At 36.4% G+C, this 24,568-nt stretch overlaps 1 protein-coding gene across 13 annotated transcripts in view; it reads left to right on the forward strand.

Annotated features, from left to right (window-relative positions):
- Positions 1 to 24,568, forward strand: part of EVI5 (ecotropic viral integration site 5) — a 242,191-nt gene that overhangs the window by 163,284 nt on the left and 54,339 nt on the right. For all 13 annotated transcript variants that reach the window (XM_044944678.1, XM_006061325.3, XM_025288256.2 and 10 more), the window contains 2 exons: positions 2,797 to 2,943; positions 12,506 to 12,601. In XM_044944678.1, coding sequence (XP_044800613.1) covers positions 2,797 to 2,943; positions 12,506 to 12,601 — 243 coding nt within the window. The remainder of the gene's footprint in view (positions 1 to 2,796; positions 2,944 to 12,505; positions 12,602 to 24,568) is intronic.

Below are 24,568 nucleotides of genomic sequence, written 5' to 3' on the forward strand. Positions count from 1 at the left end.
AATCTAGGGATCGAACCCAGGTCTCCCACATTGCAGGCAGATTCTTTACTGTCTGAAACACCAGGGAAGCCCAAGAATACGGGAGTGGGTACCCTTCCCTTCCCCAGGGGATCTTCATGACTCAGGAGTCAAACCAGGGTCTCCTGCATTGCAGGTGGATTCTTTACAAGCTGAGCTACCAGCGAAGTCCGACTCTTTATGACCCCAGGGGCTGTAGCCTGCCAGGCTTCTCAGTCCACGGAATTCTCCAGGCAAGAATACTGGAGTGGGTTCCCATGCTCTTCTCCAGGGGATCTTCCTGACCCAGGGACTGAATCTGAGTCTCCTGCATTGCAGACAGATTCTTTACTAACTGAGCTACCAGGGAAGCCCTCATTATGTTTAATCTCCTATTTAACCCTTTCATTGAATTTATTATCAAGTGTCTGTTAATTTTGGAAATTATATTTGGTTATTTTTCAAATTTGCTGATATTTTGACAGTGACTAGTTCTTTGTTTATGCTTCTTTTTATGTTTAATATGTAAACTATTTTGTATAAAATCCTTATGTGATTATTATCTAGAGTTCTTAAGAATCTAGCATATTTTTTGTCTGCCATTTCTCACTCATAGTCAATTCTTGGGTTTTAATTATTTGTGTGAGTATTTTGTAATTTTGTAGCATGGAATGGTATTTAGGGGTACAGGGAGGAGTTTTGGAGTGTATGTTGAAGGGGTGTCCCTCTGAAGTATAGTTATTTGTTTTAATGATAAGACAGAGATAGAGATAAGATAGAGATAACACAGTAAAAAGAGGTTGTGGAACATTTTGAATATGGTTAAGAAGTTCACTCTTAACTTTGTAGACAGACAGTGTTCATTGATTGAAAGTGAGAAAGAAGAGAGTAGAGGATGGTCATAGGAAGGAGGCATTACTTCTGTGGGTCAGGAAGATGAATAGTGAAAATAAAGAAACCTGGAAGTGGTAGAAAGTGTTTGAGCTTAAATCTATCAGGTGATACAGATTTTAAAATGAAAACTGGAGGCAGGATCATTTTCATAGAATAAGACAGAATAGTAATAGTAATAACCGAGTATTTGTTAAATGTCTTTTATTTCAGGCACTAGGAGAGAACTACTTTCATAAGCTTTTCTCATGTAATTCTCACAACACAGCCTTAAAAGTCAAGCAGTAATATCTCCACTCCTATCAGTGTACTAAAACTTGATAGAATTAGATAACTTCACCAAGATTGAGGAATTGTTAAATGAGGAGCCAGATTTTTGCCTGTGTTTGGTTATGAAAATGCCTACTGTTTCTTTCAGGACCCTAATAGAGTAATTTAGAATTGAGAGAATCAAGCTGAGTCAAGCCTGAATATGAAAACTACCTCATGTCAGTGAATTCACTATCTATAATGTTAAGGTCCTATTGTATAATAAAGGGAACTATATTCAGTATCCTATAATAAACCATAATGGAAAAGTATTTAGAACAGGGGGGAAAAAAAAAAAATATATATATATATATAAAATTGAATCACTTTGCTGTATCCCAGAAACTAAAAGGGCTTCCCTTGTGGCTCAGACAGTAAAGACTCTGCCTGTAATCCAAGAGACCTGGGTTCAATCCCTGTGTCAGGAAGATCTCCTGGAGAAGGGAACGGCAACCCACTCCAGTATCCTTGCCTGGAGAATCCCAGGGACAGAGGAGCCTAGGGGGCTACAGTTCATGAAGTAATTGTAAAGACAATTAAATGAGAAATAGATAGTATTTTGCATATGGTTTTCTTAAAAAAAAAAAAAAAGTATTATTGTTGTGTAGTCACTAAGTCTTGTCCAGCTGTTTTGCAACCCCATGGACTGTAGCCTGTCTGGCTTCTCTGCCTATGGGATTTCCCAGACAAGAATACTGGAGTGAGTTGCCATTTTCTTCTCCAGAGAATCTTCCCAACTTAAGGATCCATCCCAAGTCTCCTACATTGCAGGAGATTCTTTACCACTGAGTCACCTGGGAAGCCCTGTGTACGTGTTTCAAATGAGGAAATAGAAATTAGACATTAATTAGTTTGTTTAATTACCAAATGGTAATCCAGAATTCAAAGCTAGTCCATAAGCCATAAAAACAGACTGTGCTATACTACATTGTAGGAATGTAGTTAACATGACACAGTTTGTGACATCAGAAAGTTTGCAGTTCAGTAAGTGGTGGTGATATCTTTTCAGCGGTCTGTGCTTTCTTTTGTGAACTGGAAAGGGGAGTTATTAAATACATCATATCTCTGTATCTGTTTATACCATATTGCCTATTTCAGAAATTAATACCTATAAGTTCTATATAAACATCCTTATAGTTAAAAGATATTTATTGTATGAATGGTAAATGGATCTTTAATGAAAGTTTCTAATGTGAACCTTATGCATTCTTTTGATTTTTAAAGCAGTTTTATAATTTTTTTAAGTATTTAACTATTTGTTGAATAAAATAGACCTATAACTAACAATAACATTGAAAATATTGCTGAGACATAATATACACATGTAGAAATTTATAAGTTTTGTGATAGTCATGTCCAACTCTTTGCCACCCTATGGACTATAGCCTGCCAGGTTCCTCTGTCCATGGAATTCTTCAGGCAAGAATACTGAAGTGGGTTCCCATTCCCATCTCCAGGGGATCTTCCCAACCCAGGGATTGAACCCTGGTCTCCTGCATTGCAGGCAGATTCTTTACCTTCTGAGCCACCAGTTTTTTAATCTGTATTCTGATATTTATATTTTTATCTGTATTCTGTATTTATATTTTTAATTGTTAGAACCAGATCAATAGTAATCATCTTCGAAGAGCAGAGCAAGAGGTGATCAATCTACAGGAGAAGGTGCAATATCTTTCTGCACAGAACAAAGGATTGCTTACCCAATTGAGTGAAGCAAAGCGCAAACAAGCAGAGATTGAATGCAAGGTAAATATATCAACTAGCAAGTTTATGTTTTAGTCAATATAATAATTTTTTTTGTTTTTATCTCATCACTGAGTACATTATCATAAAACTAAAAGAAGCTAGTCTTATTTCCTACTTTTCCTGAACTTAGTTTGGCAGTTGCTTTTGGGCCAGGTTACCTCAACATGCTCTGGGTAAATTTCAGGCTGGAAACTTCATTTTCAACCACATGGTTAGGAAATTAAGTTAACCAAGTTATTGAAGGTTGGTATCTCTGTTGACCTGTAGCCCTTTAAAACTGAAACTTTTAATGTCTCAACCAGAAAGACAGGTAATTTAGAGAAGTTGGGTCTACTCTGCTTGGATTGGCACCTTATTAGTGAGCTGTCAATATTGATATATGTTTTCTGTTTACAGAATAAAAGAGCTGTGTGTGTACCCAAGGGTTGGCAAAATTGTGTGCATTTCAAGTTATTATTTCAATCAATTAAATTTTTTATGGAGTGTTTGGATTCATAAAGTATGGAAAAGTTTTTGAATGCAAGTATTTTTTTTCCTTAAATAAATTTATAATACAGCAATGATTAGAGAGAAGGCGAAGTTGGGAAATGAAGTAGAAGGAGAGGGGTTGTGTGTGTGTGTGTGTGTGTGAGAAATAACTAAAGAGATGACTGCGGTGAACATTAGAATGAATTACGAGGGCAAGTTTGGTTTTGTTTATGAGATTTAAAAAAAAAAACTAGACATTCATCTTTCCATGGTGAGAGAGTAGGAATAATGCTCTTTAAAGATTCCAGCCTTATTATTCTATGATAAGAAATAAGACTTTCAATGGCAGATATAAAGCTGTAATTCCATCAACTTGTTCTAGTGTCATTAAAAACCAAAAGTGAAGCTTGAGTGGTTTATCAGTGTCACTGAAATCCAGAGATGAAATTACATCCTGATAAATATGCATGACTGTTACAGTTTACTCTGACAGAAATCTGTAGGCAGTACTGAAATTTGTTCTAATGTAAGAGTAGTCCCTCCTGAAATATGTGACTAAGTGTGCTTTTTTTTTTTCTGTCTTGTGGGATCTTAATTCTTAGACTTGGGATTGAACCTAAGCCATGGCAGAGAAAGCACTGAGTCCTAACCATTGGACTGCAAGGAAATTCCCTAGACTAATTTAAAAATAAGATGATGTAACATGAGATTACATCAATTTGATTTAGTATACTAATATCTTTTTCAGTTTTTTATTTTGCAGTGTCTGTCCTGACTTATTTAATAAAGAACTAAATTTAGTATTTTATTATTGATATGTTTTCCTTTAAACATGTTGATAACATTGTTACTGGATTTAATATTGTACCCCAGATACCTTAGTACCTTTTAATCAAAGTAAAGTGTTATTTGGAAATAAATATTTGGGGAGTTTGCTGATGAAATAATTGTTTGCTTTGAATTTCTGTAAGTAATGGGCCCACATTCAGAATTCTGAGAACTGATATGAGATCTTATTTAACTTTAACTTTTCATTAATACCTCTGTAAAGTATATACAGATGCTGATTCTGAGATCTTCCCTGTGTTTAAGGTGTATATTGGTTTATTCAAATTTTTTAAATGCCTTTTGCAGATTTCCAGCATGATCAATGTTAATTGTCACCCTAGCATCTGGCACATTCTGATTAAGTGTTAAATATTTAATTTGTCATATTGAAACAATTCAGCAATAAACTGAACTTTTTCAAGACAGCTAGTCTTTCAGTTATATAAATCTGATAGTTTTCATTTCATTTTATGTGATTATAGCTTGTGGTTTGTTTATAAGTAATTATTAAAGCTCATGCTGTTTTTCATTGATGTAAAACAGGATACTGTTTTCGCTTGTTTTTAATTTTTTTTTTTTTTGGCTGCACTGGGTCTTTGTTGCTGCCTGCGGACTTTGTCTAGTTGCAGCGAGCGGGGGCTACTCTTGGTTGCAGTGTGCGGGCTTCTCATTGTGGTGGCTCCTGTTGTTGGGGAGCACAGGCTCTTGGCACTCGCGCTTCAGTAGGTGTGGTACAGTCCTAGTTGCTATGGCTTGTGGAATCTTTCAGAACCAGGGACTGAACCCGTGTTCCCTGCATTGGCAGACAGATTCTCATCCACCATACCACTGGGGAAATCAGGGATACTGTTTTTAATATTAGCATTATCATTGTTATTTATCCCACTTGGTTTGAGTACTTATACATCACTGCTTCATTTTTGTTGAGCATTGAGCGTACTGTTTCATTTTGGACACTGCCTCAGAACCCATTGGATAGTATAGTGTTCCATTTATGCACCTTATTACTCTTCTAAAGTCTGAAAAATCTGAAATTCCATAACATACCCGGCCCCCAGAATTTCAGTGATAAGATTGTTGGATTTCCTGTGTAAATCTAAATTTGAAAATTATACAAAGATTTTATACTCTAATAACAGATATATAATTTTATATCTCCAGGAGAAAAGGTATTACATATTCATATACAAACTTGTAAAATTGTGTAATAAATAATGTTAAGTGAGGAAAGCTGAGCAAAGTATTTTATGATTATAATATTGTGCATGTATGGAATAATGATAGGAAGAAAACAAGAAATTAAACCTGTTGCTTATCATGTAATTTTTAGTAGCTTAATACTTGTGCATTTTTTCATAATGCTTTGATGTTTTTAAAGCTAAATATAAATGAAAACATTCAAATCCTTTTTATCTTACTCTCTTCCTGACCCTACCACATACACCCCTTTATTTTTTCCCCAGATAATGTTTTTATTATTTTCTGACAACTTCCTTTAGAGTTTCTTTTAGGCAGATACTAGTAATTAAAAGTATATACTTTTTCTTCTCACAGTCTTATGTGAAAGTTAGCAGACAATAATATATTCTGCTTTTTGCTTTTTACGTTAATATGTTTTGTCAGCTTTCAGTTATCAGTGCTTGGAGTCTCCTCGTTAGTTTCTAAGATGCATTGTTTTCCATTGCATGTATATACCACAGTGTCCTTAACTAGGTCCCTATTGATGGATACATGGTTTGTTCCCAGTGTTTTACTACTACAAGCAGTATATAGTGAATGACTTTGTACATACATAATTTCAGATGTATAGAGGTATATCTACACATTTCTATAGAATAAGTTACTATAAATTTGATTGCTTGGTCAGAGAGTAAATACCTTGGTACTTTTTTAGTTTTTGTCAAATTACTCTCCTTAGGTTTGTACCATTTTGTGCTTTGACCTGCAGGGCATGAAGGTACCTGTTTCTTTATCTTGTTTCTTATAAATTGTATAATAAAATCTTTTCATTTTAATTAGATGCAATTTATATGTTCTAGATCAGTGATTTTCAAATAAGGATTGGAGGAGGTGAGATTATGAGACTTCAAAGAATGATAACATCAGCATACATATTTGTCAAATATTTGGGTGTCTTCTTATAGGTTATTCTTATAAGCATTGGGGATACAGTAGTGGAGAAGGTAGACCTAATGTTTAGTGAAACAATAAATAAGAAATAGAAAAGATCATTAGTAATAATGTTCTATAGAGTGAGAAGTTAGAGGAAGTGGTAATTAAGATCAAGTGCCAGGAGATGGTATCAGAGCTGAAGAATAAGAAAGAACCAGCCATATGAAGAGTAGGGGGGAGATCCTTAGATGAAAAAGGTCAGAGATCAAGACCCAAAAAGCCGGAAAGAACTTGGTTGCTGAGTCTCATATATAATGCAGAGCTGAATGAGATAAAGCCAGGGAGGTAAGCTAGGACTTAGCTTCTTACCATGTAGATATTTATAGGTCATGGTAACAAGTTTGAGTTTTACTGTTAAATGCTGTGGGAGGCCACTGAGAGGTAGGATAAAAAACATGATACATTTTTTTGATTTGCTATATTTGCTTCAGTTTTTTATTTAAATTTTATTCATTATTTTATTTTTGTTTGTGCTGGGTCTTTGCTTTACAAGAGCTTTTTCTCTAGTTGTGGTGAGTGGGGGCTTCTCTCTAGTTGTGGTGCGGGGGCTTCTCTTTGCAGTAGCTTCTCTTGTTGCGGAGCACGGGCTTTTGAGCTTGCAGGCTTCAGAAGCGCTTGGGCTCAGTGGTTGTGACACACAGCTTAGTTGCCCCACAGCATGTGAAATCTTCCTGGACTAGGGATTAAACCCCTGTCCCCTGCATTGGCAGGCAGATTCTTAACCATTGGACCACCAGGGAAGTCCTTTGCTTCAGTTTTTTACTTTTACTTTTGAAATAATTTTAGGTTTACAGTAAAGTGGCAAAGATGGTACAGAGAGTTCCCATATAACCTTTAATCAGCCCCTCCTAATTTTAACCTGTTACATAAACATGACACATTTATTAGTACTAAGAAATGAACATTAGTAATAATGTTATTACTGAATTACAGACTTCATTCAGATTTCCCCATCATGTCTCATTCTTCTTTGATCTGTGAGGTATGCTGTAGAAATCCCTCAATTTAGGATTGTTTGATGTTTTCTTATGCTTAGACCAAGGTTATGTGTCTTAGGCCCTTTCTCAGTATATTATATCAGGGGCATGTATATGTTCAGTTGCTAAGTCGTGTCCAGCTCTTTTGCAGCCCCATGGACTGTAGCCCTGCCAGGCTTCTCTGTCCATGGGATTTCCCAGGCAAGAATACTGGAGTGGGTAGCCACATCTTCCTCCAGGGGACCTTGACCCAGGGATCAAACCTGCATCTCCAGCACTGGCAGCATATTCTTTACCACTGAGCCATCTGGGAAGCCCATCAGGGGGCATTACCTCTGGTGCTATTAACTTGGGTCATTTGCTTAAGTTGGTATCTGCTAGCTTTCTCCACTACAGAAGTCCCCCCACCCTCATACTCTGTTCCTTACAGGCAGGTTACTGAGCCTAGACAATGGTCCAAGTGGAGGAAAGGGCATTAAGTTACAACTCCTGAAGGAAAGAGTATCAAAGAATTTGTTACAACCACCACAATAGGGCAATAATTAATAAGTATTTGGAGGAACTATTATGACCAACTTGGACTGCAAGGAGATCATTCCCTGGTGGCTTAGATGGTAGAGCATCTGCCTACAATGTGGGAGACCCAGGTTCAATCCCTGGGTTGGGAAGATCTCCTGGAGAAGGAAATGGCAACCCACTCCAGTATTCTGCCTGGAAAATCCCATGGACAGAGGACCCTGGTAGGCTACAATCCATGCAAAGAGTCGGACACGACTGAGCGACTTCACTCATGACCAACCTAGATAGCATATTAAAAAGCAGAGACATTACTTTGCCAACAAAGGTCCGTCTAGTCAAGGCTATGGTTTTTCCAGTGGTCATGTATAGATGTGAGAGTTGGACTGTGAAGAAAGCTGAGCGCTGAAGAATTGATGCTTTTGAACTGTGGTGTTGGAGAAGACTCTTGAGAGTCCCTTGGACTGCAAGGAGATCCAACCAGTCCATTCTAAAGGAGATCAGTCCTGGGTGTTCATTGGAAGGACTGATGTTGAAGCTGAAACTCCAATACTTTGGCCACCTCATGCGAAGAGTTAACTCATTGGAAAAGACCCTGATGCTGGGAGGGATTGGGGGCAGGAGGAGAAGGGGACAAGAAGGGGATGAGACGGCTGGATGGCATCACAGACTCGATGGACATGAGTTTGGGTGAACTCCGGGAGTTGGTGATGGACAGGGAGGCCTGGCGTGCTGCGATTCATGGGGTTGCAAAGAGTTGGACATGACTGAGTGACTGAACTGAACTGGAGGAACTATTTTGCGTTTATGCAAATATGCTTAAGGTTTCAGCAGTTAATTTTAGCTTTATTAGGAGATAATGCATGTAACAATATAATTATTTTTAAAAAGAACACACATGCCATTGTGTGTGGACATGGATTGGAGGTGGCTTTGGAAAGAGGTGATATGAGATCATCAGGTACTAGAACAAGACAGAGGTGCTAGCTTTGGCTCAGGTATTGGCAATGAAACTAAAGTAGAGTAGATCAATCCAGTATTTTTATAGAGACTCAGTGATTGGGTTGGAGAGGGAGGAAAAGTAGGAGAAAGTTGGTGCCCAAATATTTGGTGTTTTACCTGATGGATATAATATTTTTATACAATGTTAAAATTAGTAGAGTAAATATGTATTAGTTATCTATTGCTATTTAACAGATAACCTTTAAAATTTAGCAGCTTAAAATAATAGTAACCACTAATACCCCAGAGTTTCTATGGATCTGAAATTCAGAAGCAGCTTAATCTAGTGATTCTGATTTAGAGTCTCATGAGGCAATGCAAAGAAATAGAGGAAAACAACAGAATGGGAAACTCTAGGGATCTCTTCAAGAAAATCAGAGATACCAAAGGAACATTTCATGCAAAGATGAGCTCGATAAAGGACAGAAATGGTATGGACCTAACAGAAGCAGAAGATATTAAGAAAAGATGGCAAGAATACACAGATTCTAGAAAAAAAGATCTTCACGACCCAGATAATCACGATGGTGTGATCACTGACCTTGAGCCAGACATCCTGGAATGTGAAGTCAAGTGGGCCTTAGAAAGCATCACTACAAACAAAGCTAGTGGAGGTGATGGAATTCCAGTTGAGCTATTCCTAATCCTGAAAGATGATGCTGTGAAAGTGCTGCACTCAATATGCCAGCACATTTGGAAAACTCAGCAGTGGCCACAGGACTGGAAAAGGTCAGTTTTCATTCCAATCCCAAAGAAAGGCAATGCCAAAGAATGTTCACTCTACCGCACAGTTGCACTCATCTCACACGCTAGTAAAGTAATGCTCAAAATTCTCCAAGCCAGGCTTCAGCAATATGTGAACCGTGAACTTCCTGATGTTCAAGCTGGTTTTAGAAAAGGCAGAGGAACCAGAGATCAAATTGCCAACATCCGCTGGATCATGGAAAAAGTAAGAGAGTTCCAGAAAAACATCTATTTCTGCTTTATTGACTATGCCAAAGCCTTTGACTGTGTGGATCACAATAAACTGTGGAAAATTCTGAAAGAGATGGGAATTCCAGACCACCTGATCTGCCTCTTGAGAAATCTGTATGCAGGTCAGGAAGCAACAGTTAGAACTGGACATGTAACAACAGACTGGTTCCAAATAGGAAAAGGAGTTCGTCAAGGCTGTATATTGTCACCCTGTTTATTTAACTTCTCTGCAGAGTACATCATGAGAAACGCTGGCCTGGAAGAAGCACAAGCTGGAATCAAGATTGCCGGGAGAAATATCAATAACCTCAGATATGCAGATGACACCACCCTTATGGCAGTAAGTGAAGAGGAACTCAAAAGCCTCTTGATGAAAGTGAAAGAGGAGAGTGAAAAAGTTGGCTTAAAGCTCAACATTCAGAAAATGAAGATCATGACATCCAGTCCCATCACTTCATGGCAAATAGATGGGGAAACAGTAGAAACAGTGTCAGACTTTGTTTTTCTGGGCTCCAAAATCACTACAGATGGGACTGTAGCCATGAAATTAAAAGATGCTTACTCCTTGGAAGGAAAGTTATGACCAATCTAGATAGCATATTCAAAAGCAGAGACATTACTTTGCCAACAAAGGTCCATTTAGTCAAGGCTATGGTTTTTCCTGTGGTCATGTATGGATGTGAGAGTTGGACTGTGAAGAAGGCTGAGCGCCGAAGAATTGATGCTTTTGAACTGTGGTATTGGAGAAGACTCTTGAGAGTCCCTTGGACTGCAAGGAGATCCAACCAGTCCGTTCTGAAGGAGATCAGCCCTGGGATTTCTTTGGAAGTAAGAACTTCCAAATGATGCTGAAGCTGAAACTCCAGTACTTTGGCCACCTCATGGAAAGAGTTGACTCATTGGAAAAGACTCTGATGCTGGGAGGGATTGGGGGCAGGAGGAGAAGGGGACGACAGAGGATGAGATGGCTGGATGGCATCACTGACTCGATGGACGTGAGTCTGAGTGAACTCCGGGAGTTGGTGATGGACAGGGAGGCCTGGCGTGCTGCAATTCATGGGGTTGCAAACAGTTGGACACGACTGCGCGACTGATCTGATCTGATCTGATCTGAGGCTACTGTCTTCTCAGGCTTAGCTAAAGCTAAAGGATGAGGCTGTTTAAGTGGCACACTCAGTGGTTGCAAGGTGGTGCTGGCTGTTGGAAAGAGATCTTGGTCCTCAAGGGGCTCTGTCTTAGCAAAGGATACAGACAGACACACCATTACAATGCAGTATGAGTGGTGCTATGATTGAGGTGGTACATTGGATCCTGTAATGTGAGTTTAGTGTTAGATTTATGGTTCAAGCAAAGCTCACTAAGGAATGATTCAGCTGAGACCTTAAGGATGTGTAGGAGTTAGTTGAGGAAAGGCAACAGAGAGTTCACTAGGCGAAGGGAATAGCACATGTGAAGAGCAAAACAGAGAAGGTTGTTTGCTTGAACTAAAAGTTCATTCGAGTTGGAGGGGAGTGTGTGATAAGGAATACTGGTAATATATGAAGCTAGAGCAGTAGATAGGGAAGCCAAATCATGGGGAATCCTGGACACCAGTAAAAGAACCTGTTATCTCAAGATCTGTGGAGTACTATTAAAGTGTTTAAAATAAGGGAGTGACAGAGATTTGAGTTTTATTAAATATAGACACAATGGTGTGTTGGAACTAGCTGGTAAAGGCTTGCAAGAACCAATTGTTAAATTTTCAGGAATTTTGTGACACAATTGTTAAACAGCCATATTAAAAATTAAATTATTTAACATAATTAACAAATTATGATAAAATAATGATAGTAAATACTCAAACTTCATGATTTCCTAATTTTTACATTTTACTATTATCTGTGCATTTCAGATTATTTATACTTAACTATATCTGTATTGTAGACATACCATGGTGTGCCACTGATGTTATCTTCAGGTTTGAAGTTTTAAAAAATTTTGATATTACTGTCAGGTGCTTAATTTCTCCTATGGTCACCATGCTGCACATTTTTGATACTGATTGCTAAATTTCAACTCAAGTTAATATTTCATCAATATTATATATTTTTGTATATCCCATCTTTCTCTTCTGTTATCTCCTTTTTAGTATAAAGTAAATATTCATTAACATTCATTGCCTCAAAATGTAATTTTAAAAATATTATCTAGCTAATATACAGTGTTTATATTCCCTATCAATCTATTGCCCTAGTTACATATTTGAAAGTTCTCAATAATTGTTCTTGGATAAAAAATTAATTTTTCACAGTCAACAGTAATTTTAATAGTTTTAATAACTTTTAATTTAAAAGTTTGAGCAATATTTATATACAAGTGCTCTTAAATATGGAATGCTGTTCTGTATATTTATTCTTCATTTTATACCAAGTTCAAGATATAATGGCATTTAAAAAGATTTTTTTATTGGAGTATAGTTGATTCACAATGTTGTGTTAGTTATAATGGCACTTTTTTCACCTCTGATTTAATCAGGAGTCTATTTGTTACTTTCTAAATTTGAGGCAAGTTACAGTGTCTATGTTTTATTAATGGTTTGGTTTATTGTGTGGTTTATTTTTGATTTGTTTTGTTTACCACCCTAGAACAAGGAAGAAGTGATGGCTGTGAGACTCCGGGAAGCAGATAGCATAGCAGCTGTTGCTGAACTACAGCAGCACATTGCTGAGCTTGAAATCCAGGTACCATATGAAAATAGTAAAGTAAATGTAGTAATAATGCAGTTATTTCCCCTTTCCTCTGCACCTGGATAGTGACTTATGTCTTCATCCTAATGACTGTGTTTCTGTTTTCAACACTTCTTTCCAAGTCCAGTTTTTTAAATTGCAATAAAAATATACTTATTGCAGTAAAATTTACAATTTTAATGTATACAGCCTGTTTCATTAAGTACATTCTCATTGTTGTGCAACCAATTTCCAAAACTCTTCACCTTGTAAAACTGAAACTTTGTGCCTATTCAACAACTCCCCATTCCCTTCTTCCCTGGAAACCACTCTTGTACTTTCTGTCTCTAAATTTGACTCCTCTAATTAATCTCATGTAAGTAAAAATCATAGAGTATTTGTTTTTCTGTGACTGGCTTATTTTACTAAGGGTAATGTCCTCAAGGTTCATTCATGTTGTAATGTTGTATCAGAATTTCCTTCCTTTTTATGGCTGAATAATACTCCATTGTGTGTGCATACTACTTTTTGTTTATCTGTTTATTCATTGATGAACATTTAGATTGCTTCTGCCTTTTGGCTGTTGTGAGTAATGCTGCTATGACTATGAGTGTACAAATGACTATTTGAGCCCATGTTTTCATTTGTGGGGGGTATATACCCAGAAGTGAAATTGCTGAATCATGTGGTAATTCTGTGTTTAATTTTTTGAGGAATTGTTATACTGTTTTCCACAGTACCTGCACAATTTTACATTCTTACCAACAATTCACAGGGGACTAGTTTTTCCACATCCTCACCAATACTTGTTAATTCTCTGTGTTGTCCTTTTTTTTTTTTAAGTAATCATCCTAATGAGTATAAAGTGGTATCTCATTGTGCTTTTGATTTGCATTTCCCTAGTGATTAATAAAGGTCTTCCCTCGTAGCTCAGTTGGTAAAGAATCTGCCTGCAATGCAGGAGACCCAGGTTCAATTCCTGGGTCCAGAAGATCCCCTGGAGAAGGAGATGGCAATCCACTCCAGTATTCTTGCCTGGAAAATCCCATGGACAGAATAGCCTGGTGGGTTACAGTCTGTGTGGTTGCAAGACTGGGACACGACCTAGCAACTAAACCACCACCAGTGATTAATAATGTTGACCATCTTTTCATGTGCTTATTTGCCATTATGTCTTCTTTAGGGAAATGGTAGGTTCAGTACTTTGCCTGATTTTTAAATGGATTGTTGTTGAGTTACGGAAGTTTCTTATATATTCTCAAGCTCAATCCATATCAGATATATGCAAATATTTTTGAAGGTATTTCCTCTCATTCTGTGGGCTCTCTTTTTGTTTTGTTGTTAATGTCCTCTGATACACAAAAGTTTTTATTTTTGAGGTCCAACTTACCTATTTTTCCTTTTGTTACCTGTATCGTATTTCCTTATTGTCAAAGCTATCTTTGAAAGAAAATTCAAAACTTTGAAAATAAGTGTTTTGTCATTTATTATGAACTATTTACTTTATAATATAAATACATTTGTTTTCTACTATTTGCATTATGGGCAAAATATTATGTTTAAAAATCTTATTTTTAAAAATGTTTTATTACATTCTGTTCCAACCCATAATACAGTTTTGGCTGGAACATCTAGAATTTTCTTCCCACCTGAAATGCCTTTTTGTCTGTAAATTTCAATTTAAGATCTGGGTCGAAAGTAATCCTAACACATTATGATTTGCAGAAGTTTATAAAACAGTATCCTTTATGTTCTGTTGATAGTATTCCCCAGAAATTATTGCATATCCACAAAAACTTCAGGGCTTCCCTGATAGCTCAGTTGGTAAAGAATTCACCTGCAATGCAGGAGACCCTGGTTCAGTTGCTGGGTCAGGAAGATCCTCTGGAGAAAGGATAGGCTACCCACTCTAGTATTCTTGGGCTTCCCCTGTGGCTCAGCTGGTAAAGAATCCACCTGCAGTGCACAAGACCTGGGTTCGATCCCTGGGTTGGGAAGATCCCCCAGAGAAGGGAAAGTCTACCCACTCCAGTATTCTCTGGAGAATTTGATAGGGTCGCAAACAGTTGGACATGGCTGAGTGACTTTAACTTTCACTTTCAAAGAAAAACTTCAGACAAGAACCAACTGCATAAGATATCTGTAATCAGCTATTTAAGTCATGCTATCATATGCAATTCTAGTTTTAGTCCTTTTATATCATGAAAATTATAAAATTTTGTCACATTTCTGTACATCTTAGTCACAAAATAGCAAGATTTGAATTACTCCTTTTGTTGATTCTTAAATGCTAATTAAAATGAAGAATGGTATGCTGCATACTTTGTTTAAAATGAAATATAACACGTATTTCACCAGTTTTAAAAAACAAAAGGAATGCATAAAATTTTACTATTAAATTTTTTTTTTTTTTTTTTTTTTTTTTTTTTTACTGTTAATAGGAGTATGTTAGCCTCAAATGTCTCATAAGTGAATCCTAATTGCTGGTTCATTGGTATTTTTTCAATACTTAACTAGCTGGAGCTTATCTCATTTGTCATTATTGACCCCTTTGTCCTCTTAGCTTTTTTCCTCTCTTGGCTTTCCTAGCACCATCCACTTTTGACTCTTTGCTTGTTGAAGTTGTTTTCAATTCTGTGTGTTTGTATTCCTCTGAGAATCCAAGATTTTTATGTTTTTAAAAACTATTCAGTGTACAATGAAGGACCTCACTTATATAGCTTCAAGGGCCATCTTTACAACAATAAATTCTAATCTATCTCCATCCTAGCATGTTTCCTCCTAACTAACACTCTTATATCCTATTTAAAAATTATTTATTTATTTGACTGTGCCAGGTCTTAGTTGGGGCAAGTAGGATCTTTAGTTGTGGCATGCGAACTCTTAGTTGCAGCACATTGAATCTCTTCCCTGACCAGAGATTGATCCCAGGCCCCCTGCGTCGGGAGCATGGAGTCTTACCAGGGAAGTCCCATAATCTTACATCTTTTAAAAAAATTATGAACATAGTATACAGAAAAGTTCATAAAACAAAGCTACATTATATGTAAAAACAGTATCCATATAACTAATACTTGGGTCAAGATAGAATATTGTCTGTATTCCAGAAGTCTGTGCGATCACACCCTGCTCCCTTATCCTGAACTTCATAGCAGTGACTCCTCTGCTTTACCTTACAGCAGTGTCATCTTGGAAAATCCCATGGACGGAGGAGCCTGGTGGGCTGCAGTCCATGGGGTCGCTGAGGGTCGGACATGACTGAGCGACTTCCCTTTCACTTTTCACTTTCATGCATTGGAGAAGGACATGGCAGCCCACTCCAGTGCTCTTGCCTGGAGAATCCCAGGGACGGGGGAGCCTCGTGGGCTGCCGTCTGTGGGGTCGCACAGAGTCGGGCACGACTGAAGCGACTTAGCAGCAGTGTCATCTTTGTATTCATCTCTCATCCATACAGTTTAGTTTTCTGTTTCTGAATTTCGTGTAGAGTCATGTTGAATATTTGTGTCTCTTCTTTCTCTGTTCACCGTTACTTTAGTGAGTCATCATTTTTCTCATTGCAACAGTTCCATTTTATAAATATATCGCAATGTGTATGTGCATTTTAATTTTAGTGGTCATTTGTAAATTTCCAGATTGGGACTGTTACAAACAATGCTGTGATTATAACCAATCTTATACACTATACTGACCACAAATGCACAAGAGTTTCTTTAGCATGTATGGCAGGGTGTGGAATGACTGGGTCATAAGCATGCAGATCTTCAGTTTTGTTTTCCAAAGTGTTTGTGCCAGTTTTAACTTCCATCCACAGCATATGAAAGTTCTGTTGTTCCACAGCACTTGGTGGTGTCAGATGTTTTAATTTATGCCTGTCTGGTGGGTATGCAGTTATATTTCATCATGATTTTAATTTCCATTTGCTGTATTACTAATGAGGTTGGCAACTTGGATTTCATCTTTTATAGAGTGCCTATTACAATCTTCTGTATTTTTTCATGTGGGTTGTTTATCTTTTTCTTATGTGTATATAGTTCTTTTAAGTTTTATTTTTTTTTAATTGGAGGATATTTACTATACAATATTGTGATGGTTTCTGTCATATGTTATGTTTTATAGATATCTACTTCCATTTTGTAACTTGTCTTTTGTTGTTGTTTTTAACATATTATGCCTTTTGATCAGTAGACCAATGTTTTTAATGGACAGTAGAGAGTTCCTCCTGAAAGCTGTACAGGAACTCCAAATTCAACGTGTTTAAAATCAAATGTGTTTCTATTCCATCCAGTGTTTTTATACTTTTGTATCTCAAGTCTTGTTTGATGGTATCATCTCTTACCAAATTACTCAAACTTAGTAGGAATCACTTATGCCTTTCTTAATGTTCTGCCATATTTATCAAGGCTGAGTATGTACATTTTCAACTTTATTTGAGAATATGAAGTTATTTTCACAAAGTGCTTGTGCTAGTTAACATTCCTACTAGCATTTCAACTGCTCACCTACTCATGTAGATTTGCCTTCAGTGCAGTCAGTTCAGTTCAGATCAGTCACTCAGTCGTGTCCGACTCTGCGTCCGCATGCCAGGCTTCCCTGTTCATCACCAGCTCCCAGAGCTTGCTCAAACTCATGTCCATCGAGTCAGTGATGCATCCAACCATCTCATCCTATGTCGCCCCTTCTCCTCCTGCCTTCAGTCTTTCCCAGCATCAGGGTCTTTTCCAGTGACTCTGTCTTTGCATCAGGTGGCCAAAGAATTGGAGCTTCAGCGTCACCATCAGTCCTTCGAATGAATAGTCAGGACTGATTTCCTTTAGGATTGACTGGTTTCAGATATTTCTTAATAATTCATATAGATTAAACATGTCCAGCTCTTCAGTTTCTTCAAAAGATAAAAGTCATGGGTAAATATAAAACTAAATCAAAGGTAATTTTACTCATTTCAGAAACTTAAAAAAAAAATCTTTCATGGCCTTTCTGTTCCTCCCTGCTACTCCCTAATGTATCTGCATTCGTCCCTACCTGAACGTCACAACTTCCTGTTCAACTTCTTTTTCTCTGGCCTGAGCTCTCCCATGGAGCCACCGAAATTATCTTTCTAAGGCATAAAAACCTTAATTGACTGCCTTTTACCTACCAAATCACATCAAAACTCCTCAGCACAAATGCTAGGCTTTTCATTATTGTTGAAACTTTCACCTCCAGCCTCTTCTTTGACCATTACCACCCTATCCTCTCTCCCTAGCACCTACACACAAACACACACACTCTCACTTTTTAAAAGTTTTTATATTCTTTTAAAATTTTGTACCTTTTACAAGCTATCATGTCTTTAGAAAATTGCTGTTTTCCTGTATTCCCTAGTCCTCTGCTTTTTATGTCATTCTGCTTACTGAGTTTTCCTTGACCAGTTTGCTATTAATACATGTGATAGATATGTTTTCAGTAAACATCTTAATGATTCAACCTTCATTCATTTATTTATTATATACAAGTTAAAATCCATAAATAGATCTTTTGTTAAAATCCTAAACTCCTTTTTCAGTTAAAAAAACAATACATTTTAGGTTATGTTTAATCATGGAAATATTTTAGATCATTTTCAAGTTCCACTAGGGGGAGAACTCAACTTAGTCAAATATTTTTATACTTCAAACCTCTTCAAGACCAACTCTTCCAGTTACTATTGCTCTCTTGTAAATAAAAATTTTACCCACAAACCAAATTCTTTCAAACCCTTCATTTCATAAATTACATGACTATGTAATTAGTTATTGATAAAAATAAAGGCTACTTTTTAAAAAAGTAGTTGAGAAAATTGTACTTTTGTGAATGTCTCATTTAGATGAGGAAATACTCATTTATGTACATACTGTAGCATTCTGTAGAAGATATACTTATGAGGTTGAAGTTTATTGTATTTATTTTCAAAAAGTCTATAGTCAACTTGAAACTTTCAGGTCTGGTTCATAATCACTACCCTGCCATGTTATTCTGAGTGAACTACATTTGTAATATGCTTAATGTTCTTTATAATAATGCATTTTCCACAGTCTTTGGAGGAGCTATTTTACATTAGTGTCTCATAGTGAATTTAATTTTTTTTTTAATGTGGCATCTTTCAAATTTTAGCCATTTTCCTGAGCTATTTGTAAAAGTTATTGCTGAGGTTTCCTCCTCATCAAGCAGAATGACACTTATTAATGGATTTTAGTCACTATGTAATGCTTGTTTGAAGCAGATCATACCCTTATAGAATTAAGGGGTGAACTCTAAAGTGACATTAAATATAAAAAATATGATATCATGTATATCATTTTAATATTTTTCAGAGTAATCATTATGAACTTTAAATACTATATGATCTCACTTCATTCAGGTCTCTATAGTTTTCATAGATAAAGCTCCTGTTGCCAAATTTCTATCTAAAATAATATTCATATCCTAATCACTGTACCCTTATGCTACTTATATTTCTTCACAATTGTTTCTTGCCATAAATTATACATTTTTGTTGTTGTCCACTTCTCCACTAGAATGGAAGCTCCATAAGAGAGAAATGTTTGCCTGTTTTATTCAGTCACTGTCTTTCTCAGTGTTGGTATATAATGCTTAGTATATAACCATCATTCAAAAATTTGTATTTGAAGAAGTTAAATTAAGATAATAATTTGTTCACCTGTTGTTTCTACAATAAGTGGTTTTTATTGTATGTAATTTGAGTATTCAGAATTTTTTTTTAATTTAGCAGTTACCACTGTATTCACACATGTATGAATTTGTATTTTGATCATTAGGTCACTAGTGACTAGGAAAGATAAAATGAATGCAGACTCTGCCTAAGTGCATTTGCCATTAGACAGAAGGAGTGATTGAGCCTGGGTCCTTTCTTTGCAATATCACTGAGTAGAATTTAAAGCTCTGAAAATGTATGTACATTATTGGTGTTAGTAATAACTAACATTTATTAGTTAATAATAAGTGTTTTATAAATAATAAATGTTTTAATTATTAATGTTTATTATTAGTTAACTTATAATATTCGTAATAACTAACTAATGTTATTGGTGTTACGAATAACACCAATAATAATAAAAGAGTTGGACATGACTGAGAGACAGAACAACAATTGTTAATGGCTTTAATTACATGTGAGATGATGCCATTGTTATCTTTTAAAGGAGAAATTTATTTTTTTCTTGCTATCTGCACATATACTTTACAAACTAATTGAATGGCTCAGGTTAATGGAATTTCTATAAGTAGCCTGCAAAAATAAATATGATGTACCTTGATCAGAATTAAAATGGTCAATAAACTTAGTTTTTATTGGAAACGAGAATTTTAGAATACTAAGTAACTCTGTGGTCACAATTTTTGTCTTTTTGTTTTCTTGTAATTGCTAGAGATTTTTTTGATTGGTTGACGGTATAGATTTTGAAGACAAACAACTTCTTAGCTGTCTTGTCTGACAAGTTATTTAACTTGATTTTGAATTTTCTCACTCAAACCTAAAGTTATCTCCTTTAGAGTTGGTATTAAATGAGAAAGCATGTATCAGGTTATCAAGTGTTCTTTCTTCCCTAACTAGTTTCCAGAAAATCAGCTTATCAATGACCTTATGTAAAAGATCACACTCAGCATTGTAAGGGCTTCCAAAAATTACAACCAAAATGCAGAAAGTCTTCTGAGTTCCCTTTAAGATAATTTTTATCCACTCCAGATAATGAATTTATCCCTTTCTAAGAATTAGATGTAGCTTCAAATTAAGAATTGCTTTGACTTTTTTCTGGGGGGGGAGGTGAACTTACTTCTGTCCACTGTAAGTTAGTCTTCATTTTTGTGTATTTAAAGTATTAATAGCTAGCATTATTGAATACTTAAAACTTGCCAGGCATTATTATTAGCAATACATTTGTATTTACTTATTTAATCCTTGTAACAGTCATATGATACTAGTTATTGTTAATATTCCATCTAATAGTGGAGGAAACGGAAGCATAAAGATTTTTAAATGAGATTTTATTGTAAGTTTAAGAACCCACTCTGTAACTTAAATTCCTTCCAGAACTAAAATGAAATTTTTTTTTCTTTAGTTTTACAAGTACTGTCATGTTAATTATATGGAGTTTCTTGATAGACTCACTCCTACAGCTTAGTTCCCTGTTCTTCACCTGTGTCTTTCAATAGCTCCCATGGCTTTCAGGATGAAATTCAAATTCTGGCTGTTCTCACAAGACCATTCCTGCTCTGATTCTTACCACCCTTTCTGACTTCATTTCCTGCTTTTCCCAGCATATACCTGTGCTTGAGCCACCATAAACTAGTTAAGAACTCTTTGAATCTGTCATTGAGATTCACTCTGTTTTTCTTCTCTCCTCTTTTGATCTTGCTTATCATTTCAAAGGTCTGATTAAGTGATCAGCCTTCCCTGATGATGCCAGTCCAGCCAATTTTGTTGTGTCTCTGCTCTCATAACCCCCTCTGTTATAGAGCTCTGTTATTTCATCTCATATTATATTAATCATTCTCATTTAAAAGCCCAGATTGTGGAGAACAGATTAAATTATTTAAGTGGAGTATTAGTTTCAATTCAGCAAATATTTATGGAATACATGCTATATACTAGTCACTACTCTAAACACTTTATAAGAATTAGTGAACAAAACTCATAAAAAAGATTCCTTTCCTCATTAGTCAAGCTTACTGGGAGAGAAAGAAATAGGATGAACAAAACAAATGAATCTTATAAGTGTGTAATTCAGAAGATGATGAGTACAATAGAAAAATGTAGGAAAAGGAGAGTGTTCGGGTGTTGAAGTAGGCTACCATTGCTATTTTAAGTAATGTGATCTGGAAAGGCTCATTAGAAGGGGTTTTTTAAGCAAAGATTTGCAGTGCAGATTTGTGATAGGAATGCCCTGCTAAGGGAATCATACGAACAAAGGGCCTAATGCCAGGGGCACGTCTCAGTCCCCGAGTGGAGTAAGAGGGGACGTTAGAGGAAGTCTGAGAGGTAAATAGGGCCAAATATGTTATGGCCAAGAACTTTGGCCCTTCCTTAGTAAGGTAGAAAATCGTGGGAGGGTTCTGAGCATAGGAGTCATCAGTTAGATGACATTTAACCTTTTTAAAAAGATTAATTTGAACTTCATTCAGAAAAAAATATGCTTGTAGGAATTCATAGTATTTAGATAGGAGGAAATAGTGGTTAAAAATTGTTTCCTTCTCTTCATGGAATTTTCCACCTTTATTTTACTGATCCAAATGTTACTTACTAGTTGAGGACTATATTTTTGTATTGATACTCTCTGCACTTTCCAAGTGGTAGAACAAAACACAGAAAACTTAAGTTTTTGCTCAGTTCGTTGAGGAAAACAGATGAGAGTTGAACCCAAGCCTTCTGATATTTAACTGGAATTGAGTTTGTGTTTTGATTTTTATAAAGATAAACATATTAATTTGTCATAACCATATTAAACGCTTCTGTGAGCTAAGCACATCTATAAAATTAATGCTGCTTTGTTATAAATAATGAAAAGTTTTAAATTTAAAACAGTTCTATTCAAATCCAGATTTGTGTTCCTTTCCTGGTACCCAGTAACATTTACCCACTTTCGTTAGTTTGCCCAATAGATCACCTCTAGGGATGCCTCATATGGGCAATACCCCAACCACTCTTGGCTTAAAAACACCCACTCAGAATTCTGTTCTGACATAAAATGAGGGAGTTAGATTTAAATCAGTGTACCCAGATCAGTAGGCAGTTTTGACAGAGATAGAGAGGAAGTGATAAAAATCTTTACCATTTAACTTAAGAAAGTATATCTTAATAATGTAAAATTACAATGACATTACTAAATGATGGAGTTTATCATGAAGCTTTGTGATTAGTTTGTAAGTCCTAGTTTTCTGAGCTAATTTAACTTGTTAATAGTTTCACAGCAGGTGGTAGTTTATATGCCAACTCTTTACTAACAGACTTCTTTTTGGAGGATTGTTTTCCCCTTTAAGTACAATGGTTTCTGTTTTGAGCAACTTATTTAAATATTAAAATATTTTTCATTTTTCTTTCATGATCTTTCTTGAATTTTTAAGCATTTTAAAGTTAGGAAAATAGCTATTTTGTAATTTTATCTGGTCTTAATACTAGTTCTCAACAAAGAGAGTTAATGTATACAGAGTATTTTATTCAGCTTGCTATCTGGTCATTAGGTATTGTAAATTATGTTAATTTTTTTTTTTTAACTAAAGTGTTCAGAGTTGGTTCTCTGGTCTCCAGCTTTAGTATGCAATTAAATATAAAGGGATTAAGTATCTAGAGGTTTTTAAGATATTGCTGTATCTAGTAATGAAGGATGTCATTCACTTACCTGAGACCAGCTCTTAACAGCGTCTAAAGAATTAATGAAAGAATTAAGAATTAGACCCTCACTATCAATGATCATCTTGGAGTTATTAAAAATTAGTTTAGGGAATTCTGTGGTGGTGCAGTGATTAGGACTTGGTGCTTTCATGCCATGACCAGGGTTCAGTCCCTGTGTATGTGTACTTGCTCGTGTCAGACTCTTTGCCATCCCATGAACTGTAGCCTGCCAGGTTCCTCTGGCTGTGGAATTTCCCAGGCAAGAACACTGGAGTGGGTTGCCGTTTCCTTTTCCAGGGGATCTTCCTGACCCAGGGATCAAATCTGCGTTTCTTGCCATCTAGTGCATTGGGACGAAGAAGGCAATGGCAACCCACTCCAGTACTCTTGTCTGGCAAATCCCAGGCAAGAGGAGCCTGGTGGGCTGCACTCCATGGGGTTGCTAAGAGTCGGACACGACTGAATGACTTCACTTACACTTTTCACTTTCATGCATTGGAGAAGGAAATGGCAACCCACTCCAGTGTTCTTGCCTGGAGAATCCCAGGGACGGGGGAGCCTGGTGGGCTGCCGTCTATGGGGTCACACAGAGTCAGACACGACTGAAGCGACTTAGCAGCAGCAGCAATGCATTGGGAGGAGGATTCTTTACCATTGCGCCCCCTGGCAAGCCCTACTAGGGGAACTAAGAGGCCATAAGTGGTTTAATGTGGCCAAAAAAATTAAAAAAAAAAATTAGTTTATGTACACTTAGCAAATAGATCTTGATTTCTAATACCATTCTCCAATAAAAGAAACCAAGGCTCCTCAGAGAAATAGCTGATTCCAGGCCTGGAACAGGAAATATACGAGATGAGCCTGGATATCTTACAATGTCAGAAAGTAAGGAAGCGCTCCAAAACAAAATAAAATAAAACCCTACATTAATGGAACAGAGAGGGGCCAACTGAAAAAGCTCCCAATGGCCAAAGGTAGAACAATATTTAAAATAGGAAAAAATTATTAACATAGTAGTAGATTATAGATCAAGGTGCAGTGAGTTAATAAATCAATAAATGAGGAAGAAGAGATAAATCTCTATGCAGAATTCCAAATAATTTTTGTAGATACTCTGCGTTTAAAAGGGAATCATAAATTTCTACTCTTTAAATGTAGGCTGTGCACGGTGACTTCCTTCCATGGAGTCCAGAATGGAAAGGGTAAGGAAAAAAGACTTTTTTTTTTTTTTAATATTTATTTATTTGGTTGAATTGGGTCTTAGTTGTGGCGCTCTGGCTCAGCAGCTCTGCAGCACCTGGGATCTTAGTTCCCTGACCAGGGATTGAACCTGCATCCTCTGCATTAGAAGGCAGATTCCTAACCACTGGATCACTGGGGGAGTCCCCAACACTCACTTTTGAAAAGAAACCTGACAAAACACTGCCTAACCCAGATAATCAAATCAGCATCAACAGTTGTAAATCACACTGATAGTATATAGTCTTGATAGGATGTGATGAAATGGCACTTTACCTCTGTGGTCTTCCAGTAACCCATAATCACATTCTTGCTATGAAAATATCAGACAAATTTCAGTAGTGGGGCATCTGACAAAACACCTGACCAGTATGCCTTAAAAC

This window comes from Bubalus bubalis, chromosome 6, assembly GCF_019923935.1.
Source record: "Bubalus bubalis isolate 160015118507 breed Murrah chromosome 6, NDDB_SH_1, whole genome shotgun sequence".
NCBI lineage: Eukaryota > Metazoa > Chordata > Mammalia > Artiodactyla > Bovidae > Bubalus > Bubalus bubalis.